The 14,224-nt window shown below is 46.4% G+C and overlaps 1 protein-coding gene across 2 annotated transcripts in view; it reads left to right on the top strand.

Moving 5' to 3' along the window:
- EXOC4 (exocyst complex component 4) overlaps window positions 1–14,224 on the top strand; it is a 361,468-nt gene that overhangs the window by 101,227 nt on the left and 246,017 nt on the right. For both annotated transcript variants that reach the window (XM_081879704.1, XM_081879705.1), the window contains exon 8: window positions 13,978–14,123. In XM_081879704.1, the coding sequence (XP_081735830.1) occupies window positions 13,978–14,123 (146 nt within the window). The remainder of the gene's footprint in view (window positions 1–13,977; window positions 14,124–14,224) is intronic.

Below are 14,224 nucleotides of genomic sequence, written 5' to 3'. Positions count from 1 at the left end.
TGTACTGGGGCCTCTCTTATTGAATATTTTGTCACGTTTGCAAAATAGGATGCCAGCAATACTCCTGAGCTCTAACGGCATTGGATTCTGGGAAGAGGAAGTGTGGGTTGCGTCAAGGTGTCTGAGAAAGCATTCCGTTCCCTGGAAGAGATGATTTTTAAGGATAAGCAGAGAAGGGGAGAATCCCAAGGCATTTTCTTCCCTTCCTCCCTGCCTTAGGAATATTGCGGATTTTTACTCAAGTGCCTGATTAAATTTGACATTTGAAAATAGAACTTCATGCAGAAATGAGTACTGTACTTCTGAGCATTTTAATTAAGATGTTTAGTTCCTGTCAAAGCTTGATAGTTCTTTCCCCCTTTCCCCCCTCCCTCCCTTTTAAGGGTGACACGTCTTCAACTTCTGAAATTTCCGAAACCTGTACTTAACCTTTAATCGTCATTCCATTTACATAGGAGTCTGATTAACAACTTTCTAAAGTTCAGGAGCTTGGAGTAAATGAAACTAAGCCCTTTTTTGGAGTCTGTTATTAAGTAGTGGCATTTAATGAAGACTGAGGGCATATACTGTTACCATCTTGACTGCAGCAGGATGTCTTAAGTAATTAGTTGGAAGGATGAAGAACATGAAATACACTGTATTATCTAAGAGTTAACATGCTTGGTATTTAAACAGTATGCCATCTCCCCGGGCCCTCTCCCCCTGCTAGTGAATTGTAAGTGCTAGCCTCTGAATCATCTACTTGTTCTTAGAGCAGCGCCAGATTTAGGGTGGTTCAGGCAGTTCCCCCACATAGGGCTTTGAGGCGAAGAAAAAAAGAAAAAAGGAATTACTGTGAAAGTATGAAATATTTAGGGGGAGTGCTGAATGTTGTCCTCACGTAGGGTGCTGTATTACCCCTGCTTATAGCACCTTAGTACATTAACAATTAACATTATAGTGTTCAGTCCCAGCTCCTGCCAACCTAGCAGTTCGAAAGCACAAAGTGCAAGTAGATAAACAGGTACCGCTCCAGTGGGAAGGTAAATGGCGTTTCCGTGTGCTGCTCTAGTTCGCCAGAAGCGGCTTAGTCATGCTGGCCACATGACCCGGAAGCTGTCTGCGGACAAACGCCGGCTCCCTTGGCTAATAAAGCGAGATGAGCGCCGCAACCCCAGAGTCGGTCACGACTGGACCTAATGGTCAGGGGTCCCTTTACCTTTACCTTTTTACATTAACGATTAAATATGTTGCAGGCATTGCATGGTCACAATTTGCAAAACTTAAGGTCTCAGTAAGGAAGAGAGGTGTGATAGTATATTATATATTATTATATTCTTCTCCCCACCCCGATCATTGTTGATCCATTGAGCCAATCTCTTTCTGGCAGACATTCATCCAAGTTTTAAAAGACTCTATTGCACACTGAGCGGTAGCCAACCAGGATTTGCCACTATACATTAAGTTCCCTAGGAAACCCTCACCTTCCAATAGTCCCATTTTTTATTTTTTTAAAAGGTTGGGCCTTCTCTATCTTTGCATGTGGACATGTGGAGCTTAAGTTGACGTCCCTGGGCTTAGGTACCATGATCTTGGAGGTAGGCTGGGTGGCCTTGTGTACTGCATTTAGACTTGACATTTTTAAATGCATGCCTAAAATTTGCTTTGTGTCACTTGACTCTGAAATCTAAAGACCATTGGTGGCTCTCTAGTTCATCTCTTTTGCTGTCCTTTGAGATAGCAGTGTGGTCCTCTAGGTGTAGGGATATGAAGCAGACGAAATACTGCAGTATCCCTAAACAGCTTTTCAGTGGGGAAAAAGTGTGGGGGGGACGACGACAACAAAAACCTACTAAAATGTTGGTTAATGAATGAGGTCATGGTGAGAGGAGAAAAGGGTGTATATGATACTTATTTTAACCTCAACATAATTGTATGTATGGAAAAGAAGTTCAGCAACTGTTGATTTTTACCTCTACAGCTTCATGCTGTGCTATTTGTTATCTCTCTTTGGACAAACTGGGGACCAAAAATAATATAAATGTATTTGAGTTTGGGTTTGATAGTAATTTTTTTTAAAAAAGGAAGAGGAAAAGGGTCATATTTGGCTGCTCCCCCGTCACGCCACAGAATTCCTTTGTTTTGCAGACATGCAGGAATATTGCAGGGATACATGCAGGAATATTGGTGTAGGAAATCACTGCACATGAGTTGTGCTTATTTGTGGGTGGTGCCATTAAAAATTTGTCTGGTCCTTAAGAAGGCTTTAAGAAAAATCAAAATGTATTTAATGCCCAGCTCCTACTGAATGGTGGTGGTGGTGATGATGATGTAATGACTCATTTGTTCACCACATCTTTGGAAGAAGTAGTTGATTCTTTACTTGCTTTAAGAGGCCTTGAGCTTTTTATCATCCCTTCCTCCAACTGCTTTTAAAGATTTTTGTGACCAAAACTACAAAGGACACTTTGTAATTAATTATTGTACTCATGGGTCACGTTTCCAGAAGAGATCTGCAGCAGATAATACAACTGAAGGGATGTTTTGATGGGGAAACCTTTGAAGAGTGACAGCTGACAGGTGTCTGCTGTTGTCTCTGTCAAGTTCTTTCTCCAGTATCAATTCATGTCTTCCTCTTCTCCCTCCCCTAACATATTGTGTACTTAACATCCTACTATTTATTGGCTTCATTTGCCTTGACTCGGAAACTCTCTGTGGTTAGTGAAATAGATAAATCGGGTTGTGCTGTTTGCTTGGGGTTGATGGGAAATAAACCCCTGGATGGGAATGATGATTAGGTCTGCAAACTTTCACCGGCAGATTAATCAACTAAGACTTTAGCTCATGACTGGGCAGCCTTTGGTCCTCCAGCCGCTACTAGACTTCACTCCCATCCTTGAACCTTGGCCATGCAGAGTGAGCTTGATGGGAGTTGGATTCCAACAATGTCTGAAACACCACTGGTTCCCCATCCCATCTGAAGCTGCTCATTGGAGAACTGAGAATTGTTTGTTTATTTTTTTGAAACTAATTTGGTTCTACAATGATAACCAAACAGGAAATTTAAAAAAAAAAATTTTTATCAAGGTGGTCTTTCCTCCCAGGAGTGAGCAACTTATTTTAATGAATGGTGTGGTGGGATAGTGTGCTGCTTGTGCGTAAAAGCTTGATCCCTCTGGGGTTTGGCTGGTCATCCAAACCGATGCACTAACGGAGCCCCCAAAGCATGACTCCGTCAGTCGCTGGTAGAATCTGACAGTGGGCGTCTACGGAATTTACGCCAACATAAAAGCTCTTTGACAGACATGCGCTTTCGAGACTCTCTGCGTGACAGTTTCCGGCGAAGGGTGGGCGTTCCCAACGGGGGTCCCGTTACCTCTCCACTACTCTCACTGGAAGCATCCCAGAGCCTCCCCTCCGCTGTGACTCCTGCACTCCCCCTGCTGGTTCCCTCTTCTACCGCAGATTCTCTCCTATTCTCCTGTAGCCTGTCCACTACCTGTCTCTCCGATGGCAGTTCCCTGACATCCACCTCCCCCCCAGGGCCCCCTTCACCCCCTCCCGCCTCCTCTCCCACTGGCGGTGAGGGCGGAAAGCCCCTGAAGGAACTCTCCTCGTCGTCCGAGGATTCTAACACTTCCAGCCACGGCGTACCGTCTCTCTCCCCGTCTTCCTCTTCTTCGTCGGAGTCGGCTTCTTCACCCACCCCTGACTCTGGGAACCCTTCAAACTCTCCTTCCTCATCGGTGGTCCCAAAGTGTTCCCTTCTAAATCGAGCCACGGGTTGCGGTTTTCTTGGGAAACGCTGATGAAATGTTTCTATTAAAACCTCGTCATTGACTACCTCTGCTGGTACCCAAGTGTTTTCCGACTCTGCTTCCCCCTCCCATTCTACCAGATATTCCACCTGATTCCCCTTCCACCTGGAATCAATGATTCCTGCCACGTTCATGTCGCGCTCTCTCTCTTCTATCACGGGCGTTTGGGTGGCCTCTCTCTCACGCTCCCCCCACTCGCGTCCCTCTCGGTACGGCGACAGTAATGACCTGTGAAATACTGGGTGTAATTTCATGTGACTGGGCAGCCTGAGTTTGAATGCCACTGGGTTGACCTGCTGTATGACCTCAAAGGGTCCCAATCTTTTGGGCCTCAATTTCTTACTCCCGCCCTTGAACGGTAGCCCTTGGGTGGACAACCACACCCGGTCCCCCACCCTTATAGTTTCACCTTCCCTCCTATTTCTGTCTGCTTGCTTCTTATATTCTTCCTTGGCTTTCTCTAAGTTAAGTTGAAGCTGACGGTGGATCGCCTCCATCTCTTCAAAAAAATATTCCGCCGCCGGCACGCTCCACCTCTCCCCTCCCTCTCCTGGGAATGCCCGGGGGTGACACCCATAATTTGCCAGGAAGGGACTCATCCCTGTGGACACGTTCTCCGCGTTGTTGTAGGCAAATTCTGCTAGAGGTAACTTATCCACCCAATCATTTTCTCTGTCTTTTACATAACACCTCAGGTATTGTTGTAAAACCCCATTTGCCCTTTCCGCTTGCCCATTGGTTTCTGGGTGCCGGGCAGTTGAGAAATTGAGTTCTACGTGCAGTAAGCTCATAAGTTTCCTCCAGAACCTGGAAGTAAATTGTTTCCCTCTGTCGCTGACCACCCTCAAGGGGGCGCCATGCAACTTGAAAATATGTTCTACAAACAACTTGGCGGTTTCCTCCGCTGTGACTGCATGTGAACAAGCTATAAAATGACACATCTTGGTTAATTGATCTACCACCACCATGACAGCTGTTTTGCCTTTGGATTTTGGCAGGTCCGTCATAAAATCTATGGATACTGCCTCCCATGGCCTTTCGGGCGTGGGTAAGGGTTGTAATAGCCCCGCTGGCGCCACCCTCTCTCCTTTCGCTCGCTGGCACCTGTCGCAACCCCTGACATATTCCCGTACGTCCTCCCTCACCTTGGGCCACCAAAACTCCCTGGTAACCAACCACATGGTTTTGTGCTGTCCAAAATGTCCCGCTGTGGGGCTGTCATGCAACTGCTTGAGTACTCTGCCCCTCAGTTCCCCGTCGGGTATGTACAGTGCCCCTTTGTAATACAACGCCCCGTTCTTTTCTTCGAACCCCCCTGTGTTCTCCTCTGTCCTCCGGAGCTCTCTGAGTTTCTCTTGGGCGTATTCATCGTTCTCCGTACCCTCTATCAGTTCCCTCTGCCCCACCAATGCCGCCCCACACACCCAGCGGTCTTCAGGGATTACATGCCTTGCCTCAGGCGCTCCCTCCCCCTCTAAGTACTCAGGTTTCCTGGAAAGAGCGTCCGCCCTCACGTTCTCGGAGCCGGGCACGTAACGAATCTCAAAGTGGAATTTGGAGAACTCCTGGGCCCATCTCACTTGTCTCTGGTTCAGCACTCGGGCTGTTCTCCAGTATTCCAGATTTTTGTGGTCAGTTCGGACTTGAACCTTGTGCTGCGCCCCAATCAGCAAGTGCCGCCATTTCCGGAATGCTTCATGAATGGCGAGCAGTTCTCGGTCGTACACTGTGTAGTTCCTCTCTGATTTGTTCAACTTCCGCGAGAAGAATGCACACGGTCTCCATTCAGACGTATCTTTTCCCGGCTGGAGAAGAACGGCCCCCACCGCTCGGTCTGACGCGTCAGTCTCCACTCTCATTGGTTGTTGTAGATCCACGTGCAAGAGTTGCTCTTCCGACGCAAACGCCTGCTTTAAGCGTTCGAACGCTTGTTGCGCTTCTCCCGTCCAAACAAATTTCTTTTTGCTACTAAGACAATCCGTGATGGGCGCTGTTAAATGGGCAAAGTTTTTGATGAACTTCCTATAGAAGTTTCCGAAGCCCAGGAACCTTTGCACGTCCTTCTTGGTCTTTGGTGTTTTCCATTCCAGTACCGCTTGAACCTTGCTGGGATCCATGGCCAATCCCTTGTCAGACAACCGGTACCCCAGGAATTCCACCTCCTTGGTATGAAACTGACACTTCTCCAGTTTCACCCACAGCCGGTTTTCTCGCAGCTTGCTCAGTACCTCTCTTACATCTCGCACATGCTGCTCCTCATTGTCTGAGTACACCAGAACGTCATCTAAGAACGCTACGCAGTTCTTGTAGAGCAGTGGCCCCAGGACGTGATTCATGAATGATTGAAAACAGGCGGAGCCCCCTTGTAATCCGAAAGGCATAACGGTGTACTCAAAGGCCCCCAAGGGGGTGAACATAGTGGTCTTCCACTCATCCCCCTTTCTCACACGTATCAAGTTATATGCCCCCCTAAGGTCCAGCTTGGTAAAAATTTTCCCTTTTCTCACCCGTGTTAGAATGTCATCAATTCTGGGCATAGGGAAAGTCACTGGTTCTGACACTGCATTTAGGGCCCTGAAATCACATACAAGCCTGGGCTTGCCTGTGTTTTTTTTGTCCACAAAGAACACTGGGCTGCCCCCCACCGCTCGTGACTCTCTGATGAAACCTCGCTTGAGATTCTTGTCAATGAACTCCCTTAACTCCTGCATCTCACTGTCTGACATTGCATACAGCTTGCCCACTGGCAATTGTGCTCCTGGGAGTAAGGTAATTTGACAATCAAAGGGTCTGTGCGGGGGCAGTTTATCTGCTTCTTTTTCGCTGAATACGTCAAGCAAGTCAGCGTATTGTGGTGGCACCCTCCCTTTGTCCATCACTTCCATCCCTGCTAGAGTGCCCCTGGCGCCTGCCTGAGCCTCTCCCTCCTTGCAGTGTTCTAGGCAATGTGCTGATCCAAAGGAAACCACTCTCTGATGCCAGCCTACTAGCGGATCGTGTAGCGCCAGCCAGCTCATACCCAAGATAATAGGAGCTCCTCCCAAGGTGGCTACGTTAAACGCTATCAGTTCGGTGTGTCGTGCCACCCTCATTATCATTGGTACAGTCTGTTGGCTCACTTCTCCTCCCAACAGCTCCCTCCCATCAATCGTGGTAACCTGCAAAGGCTTACTCAATGGGATAGTCTGTATTTGGTGTGCAGCTGCAAACTCTTTGCTCATGAAATTACATGAGCTACCTGAATCCAATAGCGCCTTTATCTTCAGTGGGTGTCCGTTTGCCAGTTCCAGCAACACCTCTATCACAAGCGCTGGTCTTGGAGGTTCCGGCGTGGGCACATTCATTACTCCCTGGCCTGGCTGCTGTGCCCTGATGTTGGCAACCAGGCGTTGGCTTTTACTGGCTCCGTGATTTCTTCTTCCTCCTTCCCCCCAACAGTTCCCGCCATCCCTTGCCATTCCTTCCTTTGCGGACAGACTCTGGCAAAGTGACCTGGCTGTTGGCAGAGATAGCATCTCTTGCCGCTCTTTCCCTCCTTCTTCCGCCCTTCACTGGTGTTTGAAACTGCGCGCGCGCGCGCTGTTCCAAGTTCCATCGGCTCTGCTGGCGGGAAAGGCTGCTCCGGAATCTCTGGAATGCGGAAGTCCTTCCAACGTTCCCCCTTTCCTTCCCGCTTTTCCATAGCTCTAGCTTCCTGGCGTGCCCCAATGGACAGCGCTGATTTAGTCAGCTGATCCATAGACTCCGCCCTAGGCGCCCGGGAAAGTTCATCTTTCACTGCCGGAGAGAGACCTTCTTCAAACAGCATTTGAATAGGTTCACTAGCAAGGTCCCACCCAAGTCTATGAATCAGCATGGTGAACTCAGTCCAGTACTCACGTACAGATCGGCTCCCCTGTTTACACGCCATTAACTGCCTGCGCACCACTCCCTGCTCGATCTCGCTGGAAAACATCAAGTCCATGGCGCGGAAAAACTTCATTGTGTCCTTTAAGATTTCATTATTGGCTGCCATCAGGGGCCGAACCCAGTCCCTCGCCCCTCCCTCTAGATGGCCAATCACGTACGCCACTCTAGAGTTCTCGTCGGGGAAGTCATCAAACAGTAGATTGAGTGCATATTGCATCTCTGTCCTAAAGGCTTGATAGTTCCGGGGATCCCCCCCAAATTTCTGCACCAGTCCAGGCACCCGTCTGGCAAGTGGGGTGGTCTTCCCCTTATCTGCATCTTGAGCCCTCCTCTCCTCGAGCCTCGCCGTTTGCAGTGCCAGCTGGACCTCCAACGCCCTGTACCTTTGTTCCAGGCTTGGATCTGCGCCAGCTCCCGCTCCTGCTCCTCCGGTTCCGGATGGTTCGCTCATGATGCCTTCTGCTTGCACAAGCTGCTTTCAAAGACTGTCAGATTGCTGTGGTGGGATAGTGTGCTGCTTGTGCGTAAAAGCTTGATCCCTCTGGGGTTTGGCTGGTCATCCAAACCGATGCACTAACGGAGCCCCCAAAGCATGACTCCGTCAGTCGCTGGTAGAATCTGACAGTGGGCGTCTACGGAATTTACGCCAACATAAAAGCTCTTTGACAGACATGCGCTTTCGAGACTCTCTGCGTGACAGTTTCCGGCGAAGGGTGGGCGTTCCCAACGGGGGTCCCGTTACCTCTCCACTACTCTCACTGGAAGCATCCCAGAGCCTCCCCTCCGCTGTGACTCCTGCACTCCCCCTGCTGGTTCCCTCTTCTACCGCAGATTCTCTCCTATTCTCCTGTAGCCTGTCCACTACCTGTCTCTCCGATGGCAGTTCCCTGACAAATGGTTAGTTATCTCACACTTTATTTTTTCAATAAGGCATCCTTACTGTGGCATTGGCAATCTGCAAACCTACTGAAATTTAATTGATTTGGTTAAAAGCCAGATTATTAATCAACTAAAATTAATGAGCTGTTTGACAGCCCTACTGATGATGCTTAATTTGTGTATAGCATAGGAAGAATTCAACCCTGCTATCATTTTAGAGATGGAAATATTGCTGGATTTGTCACTCCCCTTGAAGTGTGTGAGGTGGGTCTATTGCATGTTTGTCAGATCTACTTTGTTTTTCATATGAACCCCAAGACTTGCCAAGCAGAGCTAGGTACAAAAGGCATCTACAGTGGTGCCTTGCAAGACGAAATTAATCCGTTCCGCGAGTCTCTTCGTCTAGCGGTTTTTTCGTCTTGCAAAGCAAGCCCATTGACGGCTTAGCGGATTAGCGCTATTAGCGCTATTAGCAGCTTATCGGCTTAGCGGATAAGCAGATAAGCGGCTTAGCGGCTTAGAAAAAGGGGGGGGGAGGGGAAAAAAACCGCAGGAACTCGCAAGACATTTTCGTCTTGCGAAGCAAGCCCATAGGAAATTCGTTTTGCGAAGCACCTCCAAAACGGAAAACCCTTTCGTCTAGCGGGTTTTCCGTCTTGCGAGGCATTTGTCTTGCGGAGCACCACTGTATTTAGAATTAAGAACAGTATTTCTCTAAGTACATTCTGAGCCTCAGATTTCAGATAGGACCAAATGAAGCTCTTTGAGTTGAGGTGATGGGGCTTCTTCCTTCTATGTAAAAGGTAAAGGGACCCCTGACCATTAGGTCCAGTCGTGGCCAACTCTGGGGTTGCAGCGCTCATCTTGCTTTATTGGCCGAGGGAGCCGGCGTACAGTTTCTGGGTCATGTGGCCAGCATGACTAAGCCGCTTCTGGTGAACCAGAGCAGCGCACAGAAACGCCGCTTACCTTCCCGCCGGAGCGGTACCTATTTACCTACTTGCACTTTTAGGGCGTGCTTTCGAACTGTTAGGTTGGCAGGAGTCCTTCTATGTAGCTCTTAACGTATCCTCATGGCTATCCATTGTTTCCCAACGAGCTCACGTCATTGCCAGTGGTTTGCAAGCATCATCCCCCAATGAACCATGAAAGCTGCTGCGGGTCTTGGCAGACCAGTTGCTGTTTTCTTTCTGTGCACTGTAGCAACTGTAATGCACTGTGCTAGATTCTGTATGGTTTTTAATCATATTTTTATTGCTTTTTATTCCTTATATTGCATTAAGTTTTGAATTCCATAGTACAGTGGTACCTCAGGTTACATACGCTTCAGGTTACATACGCTTCAGGTTACAGACTCCGCTAATCCAGAAATTGTGCTTCAGGTTAAGAACTTTGCTTCAGGATGAGAACAGAAATCGTGCTCCAGAGGCGCAGCAGCAGCAGGAGGCCCCATTAGCTAAAGTGGTGCTTCAGGTTAAGAACAGTTTCAGGTTAAGTACGGACCTCCAGAACAAATTAAGTACTCAACCCGATGTACCACTGTACTCACATTGTAAGCACAGATGCATAGAATTGGAACGGACCATGAGGATTATCAGGTCCAGCCCTTCAATGCAGTAATATACAGCTGTCCCAAACAGGGATCGAACCTGCAACCTTGGCACTATCAGCACCACGCTCTAACCATCTGAACTACCCAGTGCTGCCAGGGTGCGGAGGGAGCTGCATGTCTAAATGCACCCCCCTCTTCCAACGAAACAAAAATAAACTCTGGACACAAACTAACAGCATCACAAGGAGAAGGGTTTAGCATAGCTTTCTCTCTGCATAGGCCTGCATTGTGAGAAAACTGCAAATATCTGTCCATTTGCTGCCAAACAAAGCAACACACAAACCTGTGAATTTGCCACAGACCTGTTTCAGCTTCTTAGTGAAGTATACGAAAGGAATAGCCGTGCATATGGATTTTTTTTTAAAAAAAATAAACAAGTAAGAGGGTAGGGTAAGTTTATATTGGGCGTTTCGAAAGTGTGGAGTGCTGCTTCACAGCACACACAGTGAAATGGAGCCCTGGCCAGAATGAGATGTCCGGGCGTTCCCAGAGAGAGCAACAAGCCTGTTCGGAAGGCAGTGGCAGCTGAAGGAAGAGGAAAAGAAGACTGCCCCACTGCCGCTTTACACAGTGGCCACGGCAACCCCTCTCTCGGGTGCCACCCCCCTGCCACATTGGCAGACTATTGGGGTTGCTGCAGTAGGCTAACAGCTATTCCCCCCGAGTACTTAGGTTTTAGTTTTAGCTTTTGGAAATAGTAGTAGTAGTAGTAATAATAATAATAATAATAATAATAATGCTTCATTGGATCTCTCTGCTATCATGTCCAGATTTGTTTGTGATTAGTGTCTAATACACGGATGGCTACATTCAACCTCTGTTGAACAGGAAGTCAGAAGTCCTTGTTATAGATGGATGGGATGCTGCAAACTGTACAGTCACTCATAAATCTTGCTCTTTATGCATTTGATTAACGTCTAACAAGGATTTTGATGGATGGCTTTGCAACGAATAATTAAACATTGTAGGACCAAACACTCGTGGCCTTACTTCATCCTCAGGCAAATATTACTAATCACTTCAGTGAGCAGAAGAAATTGGGTTGTGTAGCTGCATGTTTGCCAGCCCCCTCCTCGCCTACCAGTTTCAAGCTGTAAAATTTAAGTTTGGTTTTTTGTTTTTGTTTTTTTTTTACAGTTTTTGGTCTATAACTAAATATGTAGTTCGGGAAATATTAGAAGAGACCTGCTGGAGGGACTGACGTTGATAGTGGGGTATGACTTTTACTAGCCTCTAACAGGGCACATGGAAGAGAAGGGAAAAAAAGGTACTTGATAAGTATTAGATGGTGATGATTATGATAATCATCCAAATTAACAACAACAATGGTAATTGCTGTTGCTCTGTGAACCTGGTACTGCAGGATGCTAATTAGAGAAAATCTCCAGCAATTCTTTTCTCCCCACTGTTGGCCCTCAAATGTGAATGTTTTGCCTAAAGTTCTAAGAATTCTCAGCCAGCTTTGCCCCTCGTCCCTCCTACATTTTCTGTAGCACCCGGCCACTGCTCCAATTTCATGTGTTGCAAGATGAAAGTTAAGGCTCTTGAACCCCACTCAGGACTCCTTGAAAGCAGAGAGGTGTGCAAGTCTGGCAGATATGGAGACAGTTTAGACTGGACCGCTCTTCCCGTAATGCCCAGGAAACATTTTGTATTCAAATGCTGCTTGCTTGTTTGAGAAGGAGCCTGGTTGGTGGTGCCCAACTCGCTTTCCTCATGAGCTTATTGACGACTTGGCTTTCTGAAATCTGTGTGCTTGAGAAAGTAATTCCCCAACTGCAGTGAACATACCAAAGATTTAAAGAACCCTCCCCTAAGAATCCTGGGAACTGTACTTTGTTTAGGGTGCTGGGAATTGTAGCTCCATGAGGGTGTAAACTATGTTTACTTAAGCAGAAGGTGGCCTTCGGTCATGGTTGCTTTAGTTGAGATTCCAGGGGGTTGGACTAGATGTCCCTTGGGGTCCCTTCCAACTGTACAGTTCTATCATTCTGTGGTTTCCCAGGATTCTTTGGGGTGGAGGGGGATATGTTTTAAGTGTACAGTATGGTGTTTCTGCAGCCTGGTAGTATTCCTGGCTCTCTGATACGATATGCATATTTCTGAGCTTATGTTCTTTATCCACATTCTACGGTTTTCGGTGCACATTAGCTTGTACGCCTTGTATACCTTCCAAAAACATAATGTGTGACTCTGCCTTTAAAAGCGAACAAAGCAAGCAGATAAGTTGCCGTGAAATATGGCCACACACACACTGCTGTTTTCTTTGCACTGGAATGAGAACACATCAGAAGTCTCTCTGCTGGTGAACTAATTGAGATAGTTAGGGATAGAAATCAGGTTATCTTTATTTAATTTTGTTGTATCTTTTTTTAAAAAAAGAATTCTCAGTTGTGTCTAATTAGCAGCTTAGTACTGTTGGCCTGGTTATTATTTCATGCTAATTTGTTTAAATAAGATCCTTCCTTCAGTGATACATTCCACTTGTTACCTACAGTGCGCTCTCTTATTACATTAGGCAGCTTCCTAACAGGGTGAATTATGGTTACCAATAATCCTGCTATGTTGTTATGGGCCCCAGGTGTTGTCAGTGCTCTAATATGTGCTGATCGAAATAATTTATTTTTCTGCTTTTTAAAAAAAACCTCATTTTTCACTCTAAGCCAGTGCAAAGAACTTTGTGAACTGTACCTTGTTGTGGTTTTGCTGGGAAATCACAGGGGATATCCTCCTTACAGAAGAACATTTCCCATGGCTTCCTACAAAGAGGGAGTGGTTGTTAAATTAGTCTAGATCTGTATTGAATATGCTCATCTGAAGACAGTGGGCTCTTTTAAAATGCTACAAAATTTGATCCAGTGTGGCAGACTAAATTTTTGTCTGTGAAGGCATCAGTAAATCTCTGTATGCTCAGGAATTTTGGTGAAACTTTTGCTGCAAATTTAAACTTTATTGCCCTTTTTAGGGCTATCTAAAGTAGTGTCTTCTACGAGATGATTTCATTCCCCATGACATGGGCTGTGTTGGCACCTAAATGTTACTGTTATTATTAAATGTGTGCATATACTGCTTTTTGTTGAAAGTGACCTCAAAGCAGTTTACAAAAATAAATAAATCACAAAACACAAATACAACAACGGTTAAATATCAGCACCAGTATCAATAATATCTATAATAAAAAAACCCAAATCAGTACTATAAAATAAAGATTCAAAAACAGCCTAACCATAGCCATCAAAATCTAGGAAAAACAAAAACATATTTCAATTTGAAAGTGAACTCCCAACCATAACTTGGCTATCCTAGCCTTCAAAAGGAGGATATTTCAGAACTGAGGCACCACTACCCTACTAGAGTTGTTGTTGTTGTTGTTGTTGTGCTGCCCCTCTGAGTGGGTTGCCCCAGCCACTCTGGGCAGCTTCCAACAAATTAAAACACAGTACAACATCAAACATTAAAAACCTCCCTGAACAGGGCTGCCTTCAGATGTCTTCTAAAAGTCAGATAGTTGTTTATTTCCTTGACATCCAATGAAAGGGAGTTCCACAGCCATTCCACACCAAATGGCTGGCGTGTTAGTTGTTCAGAAATCTGCCAGGTTGATGCGTAGAACCAAAAGCTTTCTTCTGACAAGAGTTTTAATCTGATGGTCAACTTTTGTGCAGACTGTATTCATGGATTGTATGGGTTAGTTTTCCGGCATTAATTTGAGACTTTGTTTACAAAGCTTTTTAAAAACGCGCTTCTTAAAATGCTGTTCCTCCCTCCCTTTCTCTCCAGATGCTGCTCACGGAGTATTTGGATATGAAAAATACACGGGCATCTTCGGAGCCATCAGCTCAGCTTAGTTATGCCAGCTCGGGACGGGAATTTGCAGCATTCTTTGCAAAAAAGAAACCCCAGAGGCCTAAAACCTCCCTCTTCAAGTGAGTGCAGCACTGCTTCTCTGTTCCAAACTGTGCTTTGCATAGGGATTTTCCAGTCCATCTTCAGTACTGCTCTGTGCTTGATAGTTACCCAGCTTTAT

This window comes from Podarcis erhardii (genome assembly GCF_964252035.2).
Source record: "Podarcis erhardii genome assembly, chromosome: 10".
Taxonomy (NCBI): domain Eukaryota; kingdom Metazoa; phylum Chordata; class Lepidosauria; order Squamata; family Lacertidae; genus Podarcis; species Podarcis erhardii.
This window is presented reverse-complemented; position numbering and strand designations above follow the sequence as displayed.